We start from the raw sequence: 22,272 nt of genomic DNA, 5'->3' as shown, positions 1-22,272 counted from the left end.
TCAAGAAGCCTCACTTTCCGTAGGGGATGTAGGTGATGTGGGCGACACAATGTCAGGTTTTCGTGAGATTCGTTCCAGCTCAGCTTGAACATCTGTTAACACAGGCTTTTGGCCTACAGGAAAAAAAAAGAGAAATTAAAAAAGTAAAAGTAATTACTATTTGTTAACCGACATCTTATTATTCAGCTTCCATTGTTTCTCTACTAACTTATGGACCATGGGGCACCACTTCTAGCCAACAGAATCATGGCAATGAGATAATTTTTTAGGCTCATCTCATTAAGATATAACTGGATGCCATGATGACTAGGAAATGCATCCTGGGGCTTTGCCTTCTGTATGCATGAGCCATCCTCTGCGTTTTGTGGTCGACCTCTGTGTGTGCTGGGAATGGCTTGAGCTTAGTTTTATCCTTTACATGCAAACTAGAACTAATAGGCACTCTCTAGGTCTGTGTGTATAACTAAGTCTGCATTTGTTTGGTTTGTAAAAGGTTTCAAATACCATTACCATATTCTGCAGTGGTGCACAAAATGGAGACAGTGATTTATGTGAATATGTGGTGTAGAAACTCCACCAATCTACAGCTGGTCCTCTTGTAATGTGCATGGATTAAGAACTGTTGTATTCTTTGTGTGGCCCAAAGTTTAATATCATGGATCAGATGAGAACATTCATAATTCACATAAGATATGCTCTTTAAGGATGATTTTCAAAGTATTACACCTATGCAATATGTACTAGGTGGATGGATAAAAACACATATTATGCAGGGGTATCGAATCTCCAGGCATCAAGAGCCAGGTTTTCAGGATGCAAGCACTGGCAGCTCAATTAAAATGGTTTGAACCGATTAATTAATCAGTTCAAAGTAAGGATTTACTTAAATTCTGGCCTGTTTGTGCCCCTGGAGCCCGACACTCGTGGTATAGAACATGGAATGGAATAAGATTAAAGGGTAAAACTGACACAGGATGGCGTTTTTGAGTTCAATTGGTTTTGATTGACTGGCGCAGAGCAATGCAACCATAGATGTCATATGTTCAGCATTTCTTTGCTCTGGAGAGCAAAATGCTGGTCATGTCTTCAGTTCTTGCTCGCATTCCTCTGCCCCCATCTACGAGGCTTGTAGCTGGGTTATAATGAAGTGAGCAACAAACCAGAAAAAACAACTTCCCTAAAAATATGTAGCACACATATTAGAGGGTACAATTACTTCAGCAGAATAATAAATAATGATATATATATATATATAAACAGTTCCCTGGGTTGTATAAATCTAAGGTCACATTGGTCGCTACTGTGATCTATCCATGCAAATAAAAAATAGTTTGATCTGCGGGAACTAAATGTTGTTTTCATTTGATTTAAACAGGATGAAGAAAACAAGTCTTTTCCAGTATTTATAAGATTAGCAAAGGTTTCACTCAAGCCTTAGGTTATCGATGTCCTATGTATTAAGCTTCCTTTGGGCCATACAAAGAGGATACCTGTTTTTTTGGCAGATGTTGGCAGACTGTTACCTCCGGGATTGCTAGTTGGGTTCCCTGTGCCACCAGGTCCAGGTGATCCAGTTTTTTTACTCAACAAACTGTTGAAGAAATTAGCCAGCACTCCCTCGCTTGTTGTTCCTGCTGCAGAAAGAAAAATAGGTAAATGTCCCACAAAAAGAGGGAAAGGACCTTATATCGCAACATAAAAAAGGTACACAACTTGTTTCCATAAACTATCCAATAGCATCAACAGTAGTTACCATGTACCACAAGTCTTCTCATCTTGAAAAACTAATGCAGCATATTAATGTTATCGTGCTCAAGTATTTTCAGTGCTTATCAGGCAGAAGAAAATCAGGGATTACGTCACAATTTGAATTGGTTACAATTATTTACCCAATTCGACTTCACACCAAATTGACTGATAAAAGTAAATAAAGAAAAAATTATATATGTCATCACTACATTACATGCAAAACAAATTCTATATATTACACACATACATTTTGTTTTTGCCTCTACCGGCACAGTGCAATTCTGAGTATCCTCCTACCTCCCTGATGCCTCTTTGCCACCATCAGCATGGCACAATTGTGTTTCAGGCAGTAACAACAACAGCATGACAAGACTTCTACCTTTACAAGTCGCCAGACAAACATCACCCCTGCGATATCATACAGAGGCAATTCTGACATCTATGATGCTACTTACTACCAGCCTTCAGAAAAATGTGAAGGCAACCAGCCTACAACAATACACTCTGAATGTCTGATCAGAGGCCATCAACTGGAATAAATGAATGGGATTGTGTCCAATCATTTGCACTCACAGACAACCTCACTGTGACATGGTATGTATGCTTGCGTGTGTTAATATTCTGACCTTACAGGAATATGGCTGATCTTTCACCAACTGATTGTTGCCTTCTGTAATTCTATTACTTTTTCAAGATGTCATGCTGCAGCTGGCATTTCACAACCTAGCTAGTGTATTTATGTCACCGAGCAGAGGAACCCCTCCTTTAAGCTCATTAGATACCTTTCATGTTTGGATCAATCTTCTTCGTGCCAGCAGGGACCGGTGACACACTGGCAACATTTGAACTTCCTGATCTGCTGGGTGTCCTGGGCGACCCACCAGGCACCCTTGGAGAGGCATCCTGAAGTTAAAAAACAAGTTGAATGTTATTTAAGGCAGTTGGGGACAGGATCAAAATGAGACAGCATTCTAATTTTCGGACTCAAATCACTAGAGAATGCCTGCATGCATTAAAATGTACTGGAATTCATACAAACTGGACTACAATATACATTAGCAATAAGAAAATAGGGCTGGAGTGGACCTTTAAAGGTTGTTCAGCACTGGTGAGGGGCTGATGTATGGTAATACGAGGTTATACCCTCACCAGAGAACACTGCGTTGAAGAGGTGGCAGACATTTTTTTTTTTAGAAAAGATAATATTTAAGTATAACAAGATAGCTCAACAAAAAACAGTACTCACCGGCCTTCCAGCTGCGGTTGGAGGTTGTTTTGCCAACTGTGACTAAAATAAAAAGGGACAGCCATTTTATTATTTAACTTATTTAAGAATCAGGGTATGCCAAATTCCCACAAATCCACAAGATTACCTGCTGCTTCATTAGGAATACTTGATCATCCTCGGATACAATTTCTTTTTCATGCACAAACTGTAAATAAAATGAAAACACTGATATCATTATCAAAGTACATTCTTTGAAACACAAGTACCCTGGAAAAGATATTTAAGAAAAGCAGTTGATAAAGAATGAAAAAAACAATCGGCCGAAAAAAAAGAAGCAAAAAGCTCAGATTTTTCAGCCTAAATTTTTGGTCCCACATTCACTCAATCCTGGGAAGATTGGCAATGGTCTTGAATGTTTTCAACTTTTGAATAATCTTTCTTACTGTAGAATTATGGACTTTAAATTACTTGGGAATGGCCTTATAACCCTTCCCAGATTGATGGGCAGCAAGAAGTGCTTCTGTAAGATCATTGTTGGTGTCTTTCTTGCTTGGCATTGTGTTAGCACACACCTAAATGCTCCAGACCAGCAAGCAGCTAAAACTTCAACTTTTATAGAGGCGGTCACACTTGGTGATAATCAATTAATTTGATTAGCAGCACCTGTCTGCTACTTAGCATTTTAATTCCTATGGAAGCAGTGTACTTAGTTTTTCCACACATGGCTTCTGCATTTTGGCTCTATTTGTGTTGAATAAATCATGACACAGTGTAATACGTCATGTGTTGTTCATCTGAGGTTGTATTTACCTAATGTTTAGACCTGCTAAGGAACAGACGATTGTTATAATGTCCTGATAAGCAAAACCATAGAACTCAAAGAGGGTGTACTTTCTCACACGACTGTACAGACGCACTCATTCAAAACCTTGCGTCAATCAGATATTTCCTTGTTTTTGAAAGAAACATTTCAAAAAAACGTTGTCCATGAAAACAACATCAAATGGATCAGAAATACAGTGTTGACATTGTTAATGTTGTAGCTGGAAAAGGCTGATTTTTATTGGAATATCTTTATAGTTGTACAGAGGCCCTTTATCAGCAACCATCACTCCTGTGTTCCAATGGCATGTTGTGTTAGCTAACGCAAGTTTAAATTGCTAATAAATATATATTTATTTATTTTTGACACCTAAACCTGCAGTCTGGTTTCACTATTTAAAAATAATCAATAGGGGAACCAAAGACTACAGCAAACAATGAAACTTGTCTAACGACATATAATGTACCTTCCGCACTGGTGGTTTAGTAACGATGTCTTCAAAAGAATCTTCTGGCTTTAGAGTTTGAAAATTCTCATGTAAAATACCTATCTTCTTTTCATTATCCCATCCTGCTGGACTGAAACCACAATATTTTTAGAATAGAAAGTCCAAATGGCAAAATGTAATAACTTTAATTAGAGTGAAGTAAAACATCAGTTGAAACTAAATATTTTAACATAATCAAGCCCTCTTTCCAGGTATTACAGCTTTTCACTCCTTGTAAGTAGAAAGAGGTCTACATTGCAAATGAAATCACACAGGCACACATTACATGTTAAATAAGGTAGTGGTAGATTAAAAAAATATATAAATGTAACACTTTTGACATCATATCAGTAACACTTGGCTAACATTTCATTCTGCGGGAGAATAAGACGTTTCAAACCTAGACAACTTGTAAGCGTTAAATCCAGGTTACTACACATTGGTCTAACTAAAAAGGATATATATTGGCTTAAGAGAAGAGAGCCTTTGGCCAAAGGCGACACCATTTATTGGGTCAACACAGAAAAAAGATGGAGCGTTCAGGAGCTCCGAGTTCTCTTCTGATTTTTTTATTTTAAGAAGAGGATTCTACGTTCCTGAAAGCTTAAGTGGCTACATCTTTTACATAGCCATAGGTCATTTACCAAAAAAAACACCTTGGGCACGGTTTACAATTTAGTGAGCTGCTAAAAACGTGCTGTCCTTTTAAACATTTGCCTCCCGCTCCCCAGGTGTATCTTGATATAGTTAAGAAAATTAAGAGCAGGCTACTTACATAAATACTGCATCCTTTTCCACAACCACTGCAGGCATATTAAAATTGAACCCATATAACTGTTGAACGATATATTTATATACAATATCAATGTTTTTGTTTTCTTTTATTGAGGTGTAAATAAGTGCAGCACCATCTTCAACGATTACTTAAGGAAAAGTGCATGATATTTCTTCCAAACATATGTTAACATGGCATTATTAGACAATCACCACTGACCCAGTTGTACCAATGATTTTTGTTTCATCATGGCTCAGTTTAGAGATAAAATATGTTACTTTGCAGATGCAGAAAAATACTTAAAATTTGCATCCAAAGCAGAGCTGGAATTTCTAAGTTAGGAGCCAGGAAGACATAGCAAAACATCATGTTTTTTTTTTTAGTAGCCATTAAGTTATACCGTAGAGTTCAACAAAAAAGTCAAAAACTAAGGCTTAAACATTTAGGAGCTATTGGTCAGCTAGCGTATTGGATTACTCCAGCTCTACTGGATGGCACCAAAGAAACCCGTATGCTTCTTAGAAACATGATAAGAACCATAATATCCATCCAATCTGCATTTTTCAAACGGGGTAGGCATTAGATTGAACAACTAATGGAGATTAAGCAATGGCTCCTAAAATCATACTGAAAGCTACTTCAAAGGTTTTTTTTATCCACCATCTATATTCCACAGAGGTTTCCCTCCCATGCAAGCCGCTTCTGTACAAATCACATTTCAGTGGGTATCATTTTTATAAATGATCCAGTCGAGTTATATGTACTTCTGAAAAGGATACACTGTAAACAGAACTTCCTGATATGTGACTGAATGAAGTCAAAGTGCTCATCTTTGTAGTCATGTTCTTTCTCCAAAATACTAATGGCATCACACTGCGATGAAAGCAAGAAAAGAGATAAGTTACAATCTTTTTCACCGTTGTACTGAAGACATTTCCTAGAAACAGTACAAATTTTGTTGAAAAGGAAGAATCTTCATTATATAAGACTCTTGCATCTTTTTTAAAGATAGCTGAACTTTAAATGGAACTACGTAACTCAAACAAGAGTCATGGTTCATGCTGTAATACTTTGTACTACTCTTGGGAGCCTTGTTTCCATTGTATCATTAATGCCTTTCAAATTAGATTTTAGATGTGTTAATTGCAATTATTACCAAGGATTATACAAACAAACAAGAAATTAAAAATAAACTAGACAATTAAAAAAATAAATAAGATAATGTTTAACAGACCTTTGTGCAAACAACTACAACGGGAATGCCAAGATTATGTGTGAGTGTGTGTTCTCCCAGTGGCAAAATAACACTGTCATCCTGATCGTCTTGTGAAGATGTGTTTCTTCTTTGAGGTGATGCTGGAAATTCTTCTCCAGGTTCCACATATTCCTGAAATTTCCTTACCACTGCAAAGAACAATCAGAAAGAAAGAGAAATGAATGATAGCCGGCATACGTACGAGTATGCAAATCCACGAGCTGTAGTTTACTTGGCATTGACAAGATGTATCTTAAATCTTCCATTTCAGAATGAGAAAAACACACTCAACTAGGCACCTACTTTTCTCTTCCATATCTCTCATTTCTTCAGGTGGGATCTTCAGCTTGTCAATGTGGTCCCTTATTACACTAGCCCATTTCTGTAGAGAATCCAGCGCTAGCCACGGACGGGACATGTCAACCACCAACATAATTAATGTGTCCCTTATACTGCTAGCATCCATGGCGAACTTCAGTAGACCCTTGTGATACAGGTCTCCATCCAAGATCCACACATTACATCTGGTTTGATCTAGAAAAGAAAAAGATAGTCATATAAGCCCAAGAGCAGCTGACACCCTTTTGATGAATGATAACTTTGCCATGGGAATCTATTCACTGTTCGCTAGTAAAGGATTAAATCTTTCATTCACGTTTATTAAAAATAACCTACATTTTATATTGTGAGAAATATTCTTGTAATTTAAAAGAATAGCAATTATCTGTTCCACTATGACAAATCCAAAACGTTCTGAAGCATAATCCAAAATACATGAAACAATTCTCTCGAAGTTCTCACAGTATAGCATCATCCCTACACCAAGGTTCATCCATCCTATATTGGAAGCTCTGGTGGTAGTATAGCTAGCAAAATTGAATAAATGCAAAAGCCAGCTCACCTCCCTATATATTCATCTGCACGGATCCGCACGGACTTGATGCGTGGAATGAACACAAAAAAAAACAAAGGGATCGATCCAGCATTTGAAAAAAAAAACAAAAAAAAAAACAAAAAAAAACATTCCAGCTTTATTTTACTTAATGATTAAAAAGCATAGTTCACACCTGTGCATCCAGTACACAGGAAACCCCAAATCTGACGCGTTTCAAGCGGTACCCCCGCTCTTTATCACAGATAACTCACCACTGAATTTGTTTCCCTTAAGTAAGGCAACAAAAAGGGGGGAGTGGTGAGATTACTCGTCATCAACACATGTGCAATTAAAATCCAATTACAAAACAATTAGATGCAATAAGATGAAAAAGACTAATGTAAACAGCGTGAGCACAGCAACACAACCTACAGCAAATATATAAACACTATTGATCCACAAATAATATGTATATATGTCAATGAGGCTATTACATGTATATTGTGTGTTTTTTTACATTAGTCTTTTTCATCTTATTGCATCTAATTGTTTTGTAATTGGATTTTAATTGCACATGTGTTGATGACGAGTAATCTCACCACTCCCCCCTTTTTGTTGCCTTACTTAAGGGAAACAAATTCAGTGGTGAGTTATCTGTGATAAAGAGCGGGGTACCGCTTGAAACGCGTCAGATTTGGGGTTTTCTGTGTACTGGATGCCCAGGTGTGAACTATGCTTTTTAATCATTAAGTAAAATAAAGCTGGAATTTTATTTATTTTTTTTTTCCAAATGCTGGATCGATCCCTTTGGTTTTTTTTTGGTAGTATAGCTGCAGAGGGTTTAAAGGAATGATGTAATAATGCTTATTCATCATATTAAGGGGTGAAAAGGGGTTTAGAACCTCTTTAAGCCTTCAGAGACCTGCAATGGGTATATTTGATCGCTAACTAGAGTGTTTAATTAATATTTTGATAAATGGAGAAGATGGTACCAGCTTGTATGTGGACCAGGGCTTAAGGAGACAAAACAATACAGGAAAAGGCATAAACTATCCTCGAGGAAGTCGTCTCTGCTATAAGGGAATAGTTCTGCCTAAAGAGATATCAAAGTATTAAATTCTGCAAACCAAGGATCCCTGCTTAAGCTTGCTCAAAATACTGGACAGTATAATTCATATTTTATCTAACGGGAACATCAACTTTAATAATATACCGTATTTTCCGGACTATAAGGCGCACATAAAATGCTGAGAATTTCTCAGAAATAGAAAGTGCGCCTTATAATCCGGTGCGCCTTATATATGAACCCGACAGTAAAGAGAGGGGTTCATACAGGATCCTTTACCTCTATCGTGGGCGGCAGGGGTCGGTGGCGGCATACCACAGCACACACCATGCTCCTCCCCCCCGTGCGCCTATGAATTTATTCTTCACTTGGGTTTTTACAGTATCCATAAATGGATTGAGCATTACGGCCACCGTAGTCAGGAGCCACACTGAGTGATACTTACAGCTCTGTGCGCAGGATCCTTGCAATATATCTGTGCTTTAGCGTTAACTATACCCACTACCCCAAAAAATGCCTCCTGTTAAGAGACATGCTTATGATGCAGGTTTCAAGCTTAAAGCTATAAGTTATGCAGTAGAGCATGGAAATAGGGCAGCTGCAAGAGAATTCAACATTAATGAATCCATGGTGCGTAAGTGGAGAAAACAAGAAGATGCCCTCCGCCAAGTAAAGAAGACCAAACTGAGTTTCCGAGGAAACAAAGCAAGGTGGCCACAGTTGGAGGACAAAATAGAACAGTGGGTTATGGAACAGAGAAACGCAGGTAGAAGCGTCTCCACTGTCTCTATTCGACTCAAAGCCACTGCTTTAGCACGTGACATGGAGATCAAGGACTTTCGAGGAGGTCCTTCATGGTGCTTTCGTTTCATGAAAAGGCGTCATCTCTCCATTCGCATCAGAACTACTGTGTGCCAGCAATTACCAAAGGATTATGAAGAGAAGCTGGCCATTTTCCGCACCTACTGCATAACCAAGATAAATGAAAAGAATATCCAGCCAGAACACATTATTAACATGGATGAGGTTCCCCTCACTTTCGATATCCCCGTAAACCGTACTGTTGAGAAAACAGGGACCAGTACGATATCTATACGTACCACAGGAAATGAGAAGTCATCTTTCACTGTAGTTCTCGCTTGTCAGGCTAATGGCCAGAAACTACCACCCATGGTAATTTTCAAGAGGAAGACTTTGCCTAAAGAAAATTCTCCTGCTGGTGTCATCATTAAGGCTAACCCAAAGGGCTGGATGGATGAGGAGAAGATGAGTGAGTGGCTGAGGGAGGTCTACGTCAAGAGACCGGGTGGCTTTTTTCACAAATCCCCATCCCTATTGGTCTGTGACTCGATGCGCGCCCACGTGACCGATACTGTCAAAGCCCAAGTGAAGAAAACTAATTCGGAGCTTGCTGTCATCCCTGGTGGATTAACCAAAGAGCTCCAGCCGCTAGATATCAGCATCAACAGGTCATTTAAAGTTAAATTGCGAGCTGCATGGGAGCATTGGATGACAGAAGGTGACCACACATTCACCAACACAGGGAGGCAACGCCGTGCGAGTTATGCCACTATGTGCCAGTGGATCGTGGATGCCTGGAAGAATGTATCAGTCTCCAGTGTCATCCGAGCTTTCAGGAAGGCTGGAATCACCACTGAAGAGCCTAGCAGCAGCAACGAGACCGACTCGGATAATGAAGAGGAGGACCCCATGCTTGATGCCGAAATCGCCCAACTGTTCAACTCCGACACTGAAGATGACGGATTTGATGGATTTCTGGTGGAGGAATGAACTGAAAAAATACGGTAAACGTTTTGATTTGCAATTACAGCTGAACCAGTTGCAAGTTATTGTTAAAAAGTGTAATAAATTTTGACTTGCAGTCTGAGCAATGGTTTATTTAACGGTAATGTGCTGCGCCTTATAATCCAGTGCGCCTTATATATGAAACAAGATTGCTTATAAGGCGCTCATAGAAAGTGCGCCTTATAATCCGGTGCGCCTTATAATCCTGAAAATACGGTACAAGGCCGCTTTCAAGATCCAAGGACAAAAGAAGCACCTTTGGCCTCCAGAAGAACTGCAGCAAGTCTCAAATATAAATCAGGAGCCGAGTATAGCCAACAAAATGGATTAGAGGTAGCTTCTAACCCTGCTAACCGTTGACACCAACATATCCCGTTATACATTCTTCCATTTAAAATTTCCTCTGAGAAGAAAACGGGAGAATACTTGCCATCTCGGTCTTCATCGTGCACATTTATATAAAGATACTCCATTCCCCTTCCTTTCTTGTATTCCTCTATTCCCTGAAGTTTTCCTATCAGGCTTGTCTTGCCTGCACCATCCTCTCCTGCAAACAAAAATGATGTTAAAGCTGATATAGCGGAATGTTTAGGTTGAGAAACGCGCTTTAAAAATATATCATTTTGAAAAAAATAAAGAACACTGTAGAAAGTTTAGTACTGAAAATGTCGCCAGTCGCTTAGTATTGTCCCTTTTAGCTTGGTGGAACGTTATCATATTTTCCAGGATAGTGTGCCTAATGACACAGATGGCACGGGGTGGAATCCAACAATTCTGAAGCCTGCCACATCGGAAAGAATGATTTTTGCACATGTTGAAACGCACTCCAACACAAATTATTACATGAAACCATTTCGCCATAAGAAGGGGGGGGCTGCAGTAGAATATCAAATTCTGATCACACTTCTAAACTGTAAAATGTAGACCTCAAAACCACGTTGATTGCACATACTGACATTTAACTTGCCAGTCTGGTATTTTACTTCTACTTCTAGAAGGTCAAATCTCCCTGCTCCCATATGGTATACAGTAAGCAAAATATCACACCATCCCAGCTTGTTAATAAGACACTAATGTGACATTTATACCTCTGTAGGTAATCATTTTGCAGGACATTAAGGTAAACAGATACTGGTGTCGTAACACAAGAGAGAAAACATATCTAAACACGGGTGAGTGAACATGTTGTACATATGCATTTGGGGGTTGTACTAAAGCATAAAATGTGGGTGATATAAATTGTGTGTGTTCTATATAAGAATAATTAAAGCAATGCAAATTTTACCACCGTAAAGAAGAAATAAAGGGTGTCAAAATCAACACTATTTCATGGTCTTGAGCGCTTCCCCTTCCACATATCCTCTTTATTAAAGTTGTAAATAGTCCTCACTTACCCAGCAATAACACATTTTTCCCAGATGGCAGCTTAGATCGGGAGCGAGTAGAGACCTCACTGAGGATCGAGGACCTAGAACATGGAGAGACAGTATATCCCTATTAATTCTTCAGTTCCTCAACACTCCACTCAACGGTTCCTCCACTGAGTGTTTCAAGTTCCAGCTCTACATTGAACATACAACATATGATCATTACACAATGGGCCTTAATTATAAGAAGGATTTCTATGGCAAAGATCTAATTGTGGAAACCAATAAAATCGTCCTGGTGATTGCTCTCCATTCTGCAGTTTGCCTCATACCTGTAGGGTATGATTAGCTAAGGCTATCTTGAAAGAGCGTCTCTTTGTATTTGAGAACTCCATAAATACGTCAATAGCTCTCCAGCCTGCCTAGAGGTTCCTGGGATTTAACCCGTGAGACAATTAAATTAACACTGGAACTATCTAGTCCCAAACACTGTTTTATACTGCATATTTATTTCTAAAAAGTGTTTTGCCAGGAAGAACACATTCTGGGTTCCCGAACTTTGCATTGTTACAATAAGTTAGAATATAATATTAAAAAGTACAAAATTATATTAAATTACAAATGTACATCAAAGATAGAACTCAAACAGGTGAGAAAACACCATGATTACAGTCGCCTTCTGCATTGAGGTATGCCGAACGAGATCTGTTTATTCCACAGTTGTGGCGTGCACGAGGGTCTCTTGCGTCCGTGTAACACTCACATACCACACACATGGGGTATCTATGTGATCAAAAGATGTGATTACATTTTTGTGTTTTCTTTTTTGTTCCAGGCAAGCCCAATGTATAGCATCCATCCAGAAAGTGACTGAAAGGTGGAATAGTACAAGAAAAACCTCAAACATTTGTGTTCCCGGTTATATCTGTGGTTGCAGCGGACCAGCTAGAAAGGTAAGTGGGGTGTCTGAAATCTTCAAGGGGCGTGCATTTAAGGAATGTATATAGTTTTATGGGGTTAACTTGAAATATGGGACCTCTAATGTGTCTATAAATGAGACCTGGACCAAGTAATCTGTCAAAATGGAAACGGAAATGCACATATTCCAAATCTGACCCAACAATATCTGAGAAACAGGACAAGCATTTTACTGTATTCCTCGGGTGTTGCCGAATACAAATCATGAGTCATTTCAGTAATTGTATATAGATATCATGGGTATAGACATACCGAAATACTGTGTTTGTATATAATGTCTTAAAATATGCCTTTTCTAGCGGTTATTGGGACCCAACTCCAAATATCACTTTAAAAAAAAAAAAAAAAAAAAAATCTAGTTTTTAAATTATTCATATTTTGCCTGGTAACCTCCAAAAATAACAGTTGAGTAAAGACGTAGCAAAAATTTTTTTTAAAAAATTCTCTGGTTTTATTTGGGGGGGGGGGGGGGAAATATTGTACAATCGATCTTCATGCAGTAAACGGCACTGGAATGTAAAATGGACTCCAATATGCAATACTGGAACAAACGGGAGGTCACTTAATAGTCCAAGCGGCTGATGCACACCGTGTAGTAAGCAGACCATATGCAATGCAGTAATAAGGCCTCATGTACACGCAAGAGACGCAGTTGCAGGTGACACGGTGTGGGGTCCTACTGAAAAATCCCTTTGAAAATCAAGCAGACTCAACTTTTATTCCACAATAGACGCCAACCAACGAATTTACCGAGCTGAATGTTTTCAAAAGCCCAGCTTGAAAAAGACCTAACAAGCCGGAAACATTTGGGTACTCAGCACACGGCAGGGTCTGCTGTCCTTCAAAACCGAGATGTGATTGAACATAAATATGTTTTTGTTGACATGTGTGCATTGCGCACTTTCACACAAACACGCATGCTAACATATTCTGTGCAAGTTCCGGATTTTCTAGAAGTGTATGAGACTAATACTGTTTTTAACCCCTTCGTGACCAAGGCTTATTTTACTTTTTGTACCCTTCGTGACAATGGCCGTTTTAACATTTCTGCGCTGCTCGTGTTTAGCTGTAATTTTCTTCTTTCCCGTTTACTGAACCCACACACATTAGATGTTGTTTTTTCAGGACAAGAAGGGCTTTCTTTAGATGACATTGTTTTGATTGTATCATATTATTTACTATTAAAAAAAGTATAAAATATGGTGAAAAATTTAGAAAAAAATGACTGTTTCTAATTTTTAGTTGAAAAATCTTTTACTCATCTATAAAAGGTAATGAAAAAAACCTGCTAAATAGATTCTACTATTTGTCCCGAGTTTAAAAATACCCAATGTTTTTATGTTTTTTTGCTTTTTTCTGCACGTTATGGAGCAATAAGTACAGGTAGCGTTTTGCTATTTCAAAGCCATTTTTTCCAAATCTGGTAATTCTTCCCCCCATGTGCCATTTCGGGTATCTTTGAAGCCGGCCAATGCAATTTACCCCATCAAATCATATATTTTTAAATACTAGACAGCCCGGGGTATTCCAAATGCTGGTATTTTTAACCCTTTCCAAGCACTTATTCTACCATCAGCCTTTGTCAAACTTTATGGTAGTCATTTTTTTGCATTTGTTTTTTCACACACATTTTACTTTAGGTATGAATAAACAGGTTCTGGTATATATCACTATCATAAAACACCCCAATATGTGTTTAGCAACATCTCCCGAGTACAGCGATACCTCACATGAATGATTTTGCCTGGCTGTTTGGGGGCAAAAGGGGCCACATTTGGGGCATGCGCATTTTTCAATGTTGAACTTTGGCATTTGGGGATCCACTGCCCGTGCCCTATTTGGTACCTCTTTGAGCCGGGCCATTTCAGTGTGCCCAACAAAACCATATATTTTTGAAAACTAGACACCCCAGGGTATTTTAAATGCTGGTATTTTAACTCTTTGCATGCACACATTTTACCACCAGCATTTTTTTAAAGTTTGCAGTAGTATTTTTGTGTGTGTATTTTTCCCACACACACCTACTTTATGTATGAATTTACAGCTCCTGGTATATGCCGCTGTCACAAGACACCCCTATATGTGTTCAGCAACATCTCCTGAGTACAGTGATACCCCACATGCATGGGTTTGTCATTTTTGGGGGGAACTAAAAGGCCACATTTGGTACGTGTGCATTTTTCTAATTGGAAATTAGATGTGTGGCCATCCTTCCCCCCGTGTTAATTGGGACCTTGTTGAACCCGGCTAATTCAATTTACCCCATCAAATCATACATTTTTCAAAAGTAGACACCCCATGGGCATTTAATATGCCAGTATTTTAACTCTTTCCATGCGAGAATTGTTTTAAGCTAATATGCTAATTTTAGTACTTGCTCACAAAAATATATATTTTTTATATATATATATATATATATTTATTTTTTTTGCCTTTTTTTATTTTTTTTACATTTTTTTTTCAACTTGAAGGTTCCCCTGATAGTGACATCAGTGGGAAATTATTTTTACATTTTACTGGTTTTTTACTATTTTTTTTCTAATTATTAATTTTATTTTATTTTTAATTTATTTTTTCTAATCACACTGTGATTAGAAAGCTGAGCTCCATTGACTTGCATGGTTGAATGCAGTACCTATATTCAACCTGCAAGTGGAGCCAGAGTTCTCTAGAGGGTCTGGAGACCGTCTAGCGAACTTTTTAGTCTTTGTTGGTCTTTTTTCCCGGGCTTGCTGATGGCGAAGATCACCGGCAGCTGTGGCTGTGACCGCTCTCTCTGGAGCGGTCACAGTCCATCCCCAGGTAAGTGTTTGGTGTCGCTGGATGCCTCCTGATCGAGGCATTCCAGCGACACCATTTAAGTTTAGGAGGCGATCGTTGATCGCCTCCTAAACGCTTTTAAAACGGGCGTCCGCCTCCATACAAAGTATGGCGGATGTTGACGCCCCGGGGAGGGGCCAGAGATGGCCCCTTTGTGCCGATAATGGCGTTGCTGAATGCCTCGAGGTCGAGGCATTACAGCAACGCCGTTTCGGTGCAGAAAGCGAAAATAGATCGCTTTCTGCACCCGTTTAAAGACGTGCCGGTCCTGGCACGTCATTTGTCGTTATCGACTTGAATTTCCGTGACGTGCCCGGACCGGCAATTGTCATCAAGGGGTTAAGGGCAATAATAGCCAGTTATATATAATGGATTTAAGCCATTTGAATGTGTTCTAGATCTGTTACCAGACTATAGTAAACAAATGAACTGCTCGTAATTAATCACCCGGCTGGACACTCCAACTAATGAAAGTCTATGAAGGAACAGACCTCGTTAGTATTTCCCCATAAAGAATCAGCTCAGTGTTGAGTCTGAACAAGGAAAGCCACTCAACATGTCACATGACTGGCAACAATGGCAGCCTCCAGGTCTAAAGATAAAAAGTTTATTGGAACAAATGAGATCATGTTTTGTCAATCCTAACCAACATTTAATTGTATGCTCAGTGAGCCAGTATTGCACAATTTTATTGCTTTAGGGAGGTTTAGTCTCACTTTCTTCCTCGCAGCCTGAATACACTTCACACGCAATGTTACAAATATAAAAGAATGCCGGTTCAGCTCCCATTGACTTTGTATGTGCCAATGTGCTTAAAAGACAAGTGTAGGGAGAATTTTTTTTTTTTTTTAAATTCCTCAAGCACTAATAACATAATTGCAGTAAAACTTTAATGAAAAGATATAGAAAATTCTCACACTCCCCATATAACATGCTAGACCCACCATACCGCATAGAATATCGGTGGGATGCGTGAACCGTCATAAACAGATAGGGACGCGCATCTTCGGTCAGATTCAACCAATATTCTATGCAATATGGACGTGGGCATGCCATATGTGGAGCTGAAAAAGGTATTTCCTATATTCAAGTTTTACTGCAATTATGTTATGTGTTTAAGAAATGTCTCACTACAGTTGTCTTTTAAAAAGCAAGAAAGAGTGGTTTCAAAACTCCCTAAAAATACATTTTAAAAAATTGTGCACATTCATTTACATTCGCTAGAGTTCGTGAAAGACCCCAAATGGGACTTGAATGCTCCTTTAGTAAAGTGAATTCAGGACAGGGTTAACCTTCATTCTACGTATCTAGTGCGCCCAAGTGAAATAAGGAGCATTGTGCCAAAAGCATTTATTCACTAAAGGGAGAGTTGGCAAGAGTTGTGGTTTCAACTCCCATAGTTCAGTATTCATTATTAAGGGCCCTTAAAATGGCCCTCTATAATGCATCATTTAAGGGTGAGAAGACTAAATAAATCTCACTGATGTAACCTTTCCTTTCAGTAAACAGACCCTAAAGACTTCAATCTCTATAGGCTGAAACGGTCCTATGTGTAATAATCCACTGCCCAGATTACTGCACTGCGGAGACCACCACAATACCGTATATTTTAATAAGAGATTAATAAAATTGCAAATACTGAATAAAGCAGCTCGGCAAATCAAACACCATCTTTGGACATGAGTGATAGCTGCACGTGGCTGTTTTAGAAGACAAAGTGCACCAAGAGAGATGGTCGCTTTTTGCAGATTTTCGGGCGATCAAGACCAGGGTTTAACACCTAAACATGCCAGTTTCCATTCATCATGGATATCTGGTGTGCCTTTGGGAGTTGATTCAGAAAGACACACAAATAAGATATTTGCTTACATTCCAAAGGTCCATGCTTGGGAACGTCCCCTTATCTGCCTGTGCAAGTGTCAACAACAGCTACTGGTAGTCACAAGCACATTTACTGGCACATAAGAAACAATTATTTATTGAATTTTTGCTTTATTAATTACACATTGGCTTAGTGCTCTCCAGACATTTGCCCCGTGACCCAGTCACATACAGTCGTGACCCTTTTTGTTCCTTCACAGAGCAGGCCGGGTAACTTTTTGCCAACGAGGCAAACACGGCTAAAGCACTCAAATGTGGAAGACAGTAATAAGATGAATCTTTATACGTGTTTCATTACCACATAAATTATTTGCAACATAAATAACCACATTAATTGCTGCCGTGCAGTTTTCAGCACTGTGATGCCCGAGGGAGAACATCTTACCACCCATTACTGGGTCCCAAGCTTGAAGGACCACGGCTTAGTGTACCAGACTATACCGTATGTCTCTAATAGCCTCTCCTTTCTACATCTCTTATATTAAGGTGGTGTGGCTGTTGTAAGCTCACATATTTTAAATAGGCTCTTAAATAAATCGTTCCATGTCCAAGACCAGGGGCGTCCAACCTGCGGCCCTCCAGCTGCTGCAGAACTACATCTCCCATACTACTCAGCCAGCCCCTTAGCTGAAAGAGCATTGTGGGAGATGTAGTCCTGCAGCAGCTGGAGGGCCGCAGGTTGGACGGCCCTGTCCTAGACATTTCTTCCGCTGCATGTCTGTTTAGAGGGCGAGTACTAGAAAGCTGCATTGTCTGCAGTACTCCAGGCCACACTCCGTACTCTGGGGCATTTGCCGTTTAAATAGTTTATTTCTTATTAGCTTTTTGCATCTACTTGCTGTTTCCACCGACTGCGGTACATTTCTGTCTCTTTTCCACATCTAGAATCTCTGAGACACCAAGCATGTGGTTCAAAACCATAGTGCTTAAGAGTGCAATGTTATGTGAAATATTTAAAGCATCCACGTAATTCTACTTACAGAATACACTTTAATGCAAATGATAGCTGTGCGGTCCTTTACATTTTTGTGCTCTCTCTTTTTCAAATGCTCTGCTTCCCAGCCATTTTCCTTGCAGGAGATGTCTTCAGCGAATCTCCATGCATGCGATGTACTTATCGTCTTTCTAAATGCAGCCTGTGGGGGTCTGCTCGAGCCCCTGTCTGCACATCTGTAAAGAGTTTCCATTGGTTTCAGGAGTCATCGGACCGTGTAAACGCGAGGTATCAATCTTTCCGTTTGTACACCCCTAAACGCGACTTCCGTCGGGCAAGGTGGGTTTCAGTTTAACATTTTAGTCACTGTAATCAACTGTAAAACACTGTAGTGGATCAACACCATAGTCCCTGCACTGCTAATAACCATTTCAGGCATTACACTGACACTTCTGTCTCTCTCACAATCATATTTCACATACATATTCACTATAAAGAGAGCCAACACTATAAAGTTTCTTTAGCATTAAGAACTGAACCAGCCCTGTAATGCATCAACGTGTGAGGTGCCCGAGGAAATCTCACTGATTTAACTATGCTTAATACAGGGCCACCCAAGCTCTTCTCGCACCAGAAGTTCAATTGGGATGGGCATAATATTAAAATGTTTATCAATGCCATTTCACATATTACTTTGCCCGCCTCCCGGCCTTTTCAGTTGTATTTGTCACCATTAGTATCTTTGATTACTGAGTGCGCTTCACAGAACTATGCTTTATAAACAGTCTATTGTTCACACCAAACCCAGGTAACAAAAATTCTGGAGGTTATTTACAAAAGACCAATTCAGTTTACTTATCGCCATGCCAACAGTCGGAACAGTCCCATCAGCAGCAACATTCCATAGGTTGCTATAGCAATAGGACAATACAAAATGAAACCAAGTATACTGTATAAATTGTGCAGAATATTTTTTGCACTTTGTCACCTCTGTTGCCAACTCTCATTTGCCAAGCAAAGATGTCATAAGACTTATTATACCACACCTGCATAATAGCTACTAGACCAATTTATCAGTCTACCTTACACAGAATACAAAAAGTCCAGAGATCAGCACAATCTCTTCTTGGTTACACCCATTACCTGATACACACATATACATATATATACACACATATATATATATATATATATATATATGTTGCCTCAGGGGTTCTGCTCCCTACCTCCATTGGTGTATCTCAAGCAGCCCCAGGCAAGCCATCTGGCACACCAGTCAGAAGCCCATTGGGCCAGTGTTTGACAGAGTCAACCACACAATCTGCCACTCCAGATTGGATGCTGCGGCAAGCACAACAGCGTAGTGTGCTACCTCGCATGTGCCGCCCTGATCTCAAGCACCTTGTCTATATTGTGTAAGTGACCAAAGCTTACATAAGGAAAAAATAAACTCAAATAACGCAAAAGGTTTAATATGTTCACATTCCTGGAAGATGATTGGCTTTTCTTTGGTGGCTTTTTTTAACCATTCTACTTGGAATGTAACATCATAGATGGAACATTAAAGCTATGAAGAATACATAATTCAAAAGTTCTAAATAACCACATAAAGCAGTGTGTTTCTTATCTATTAGATCAGTTGAGTGTGTTTTTACCCAGGAATCGTAGTCTATGATTGGTTGCCACCTATTTTATGGAGTCTGTTCCTTAGGTTCCAGTTTATTTAGTAGATGACTTCATACATATTTTGTAATATTCATCATTGCTGGGAATCTTCATTGCTTCTTAATCTGCCTACACCTTAACTGTAAACATTGTCACTGGGAGGAAACAACACTTCTACAACACCCTACCCCAGTAGCAGCTAGGAATAAACAATTAGTACAAAGAGCACCCCTATCTGTCATTGTTCATAAACACACCGGGCCCCGCCCAGCTGTCAGTGCAGCACGTGACACACCTTGCCCAGCGCCAATTCTTGCATAACGCGCATGCGCCACGCACACAAGTGACAGGTACACCATGCCCAACACACACTACACATGTTTACCGTGTAACTGACAGCAAATAAAAAATTACACCGGCTACTTGGCCACGCCCTCTTTGCTCAGTACTCCCCTGTACAAACGGTTACACCATGAAAGGGTTACTTGGCAAATAAGACCCGCCCCCCCCCAGTCTTTTCCATTACATTTGTCAACATGGGAAGATAACGTTAAGAATGAATGGGGCTATGAGAGGCAGTTAATGGTAATGTGCGAGGCAGCGCTGCGAGGATGCCAGGCCCCAGCCACTCCCATTCATTGAGGATGCTGTTTCACTACTCGAGAGGCCTCGCGGTTAGTAAAGAATAACAGCGGCCAAGGCACAAGCACTAACCATAGGTTGTGTCCATCTTCGTCCTCACTACCTGCCGTCGCAGTGTGGCTGTTCCCAGAACCAGCGTTAAAGCTGGAGGATGGAGACGAATAGGAGCTGGTCCGTCCCGCTGCCATGCTATAGCTCCCTTATTGATGTAAATTGCAGCCTCGGTAACACCCCTCGCCCTTTTTGTTCTTTTTGTTTTTTTTCTTTTTTTGTCTCACCCCCCGTTCACCCTTCCGTAATATCAGACAAGGCGCGGTCCTAGGGCACAAGAAGCAGCAGCAGCCGGGAGGGGGGAAGCGAGAGGACGGCGGGAGTAAGGAGTAGGAGGCGGGGCGAAGACGCCAGGCATGGCGGAGATGACGCTGCGTCGGCTTGTAGGCCCCGCCCAGTTAGTCTGAGAACTGTGTATCGTGTCGTCAAACAGATTGCGTTGACGAGTGATATTGTACTTAAAGATATTGGCTTTATTACTAGTATAGTGTAGATAATGGCCTTTATTATATGGATGCAATATATATATATATATATACGGTATATACATATACACACACACACATATATAATTCCTTTAATCCATAGATGTTGGGGTTATTAGTGTTATGTCTATACCCTGGCCTGGAAGTCTCTAAATGAGCTGACCCCTTGGTCTCCTAAAATATTACCCCTTCAATATCCCATTGATACTATGCGGTGACCCGCTAAATGAGTCTAATTCCGGTCCTCACAGAAACCTCGTAGTTATCTAAAGGTACTCTTGATTGAGTCACCTTAGTCATATTAGCTGAGCAGCCTGCACCTTTCCCACGTTATACGATCATCACCTTTTAATAAGTAAGACGCATTATGATGGGCCAATGCTACTTGGAACCTATGCTACACTAGCCAGATGTTTTTAAAGGGTTATTGGAGGTAGACAATGAGCCTTCTGTCTCCTGTAACTCCTCCCCTTGCTGCCTCTACTGGAACCAGGAAGCATTTTTAGGTACATTACAGACACTCAGCAGCACTCCCACGGAAATGAATGGGTGCGGAGCTCCATGTGAAATTAAAGGACATAGCAACAGCGTGTGCGTGTCACATGTATGATACCAAACCGTTAACGTTCATATAGCATGCATCTGATTGGCTGCTGCTACTCAGTGTAATAAGAATTCTGTTTACCTTTGTTCAAACAGCGTGCTGGTAAATGCATGAGCCAAATGAACTGCAATATGCATTTAACATGAACTCCAGAGTTACCGGTATTTGCCATGCAAATGTATAATTAACTTTAAAATAGATTCTATCTTGGTATGTCAAGACATGATGTCACACCGCCAACATTTCAGGAGCCCGTTGTGGAGCCCATTGTTATAAGTAGGTAGAGGTGGGGACCATACACTTACTTGACTACCTGACATTGAATTGAGGAGGAACACCAGTATATGACACCGTATCATGGTGGGCAACTACAGTGAGGAAGCTGTATGAGAGTTGCTGTTGAGGTCTGTGCCGCATCAGATCTTCTTATCTTCCTAGCACATGGTCCCCACTGCCCCAAAAATTGGGATTGTCCTTGGGAACTGGGACGGTTGGGAGGGACGAAATGCGGGTGTATGTATGTAGCGTTAAAATGTTTTGCTGTGCTTTCCATATTACTATGCATAAATATGTATTTTTAGGGATGAAGATCAACCAGTTACAGACATCGCTGTCAGTGTACCTGCCTAAAATGGGGACGCTTCGTCAACCTAAGCAATGCCATGTAAAAAAAAATTTAAAATATGCATTGTTCATGTGCTTTTTTACATTTTCTATATGGTAACATTTTGCTAGCAGAGCTCTCTATGTAGTCTTTTGCTGTTTAAAACATACCCTCAATG

General features: G+C 39.9%; 1 protein-coding gene across 1 annotated transcript; it reads right to left on the bottom strand.

Annotated features, from left to right (window-relative positions):
• Positions 1 to 20,538, bottom strand: LOC149300744 (cytoplasmic dynein 1 light intermediate chain 1-like). The gene is made up of 13 exons (XM_089484863.1): positions 20,423 to 20,538; positions 11,458 to 11,531; positions 10,494 to 10,610; positions 6,621 to 6,851; positions 6,297 to 6,466; positions 5,842 to 5,935; positions 5,063 to 5,198; positions 4,267 to 4,378; positions 3,123 to 3,182; positions 2,996 to 3,037; positions 2,532 to 2,652; positions 1,491 to 1,634; positions 1 to 113 (listed from the first exon to the last, which is right to left on the bottom strand). The coding sequence occupies exons 1-13, from the start codon at positions 20,536 to 20,538 to the stop codon at positions 1 to 3; spliced, it is 1,530 nt and encodes a 509-aa protein (XP_089340989.1).
• Between the last annotated feature and the right edge of the window lie 1,734 nt (positions 20,539 to 22,272).

The sequence above is a fragment of the Sceloporus occidentalis genome, unplaced genomic scaffold (genome assembly GCF_023333645.1).
Source record: "Sceloporus occidentalis isolate IW3139 unplaced genomic scaffold, rSceOcc1.0.p SCAF_23, whole genome shotgun sequence".
Classification (NCBI taxonomy): Eukaryota; Metazoa; Chordata; class Lepidosauria; order Squamata; family Phrynosomatidae; genus Sceloporus; species Sceloporus occidentalis.
This window is presented reverse-complemented; position numbering and strand designations above follow the sequence as displayed.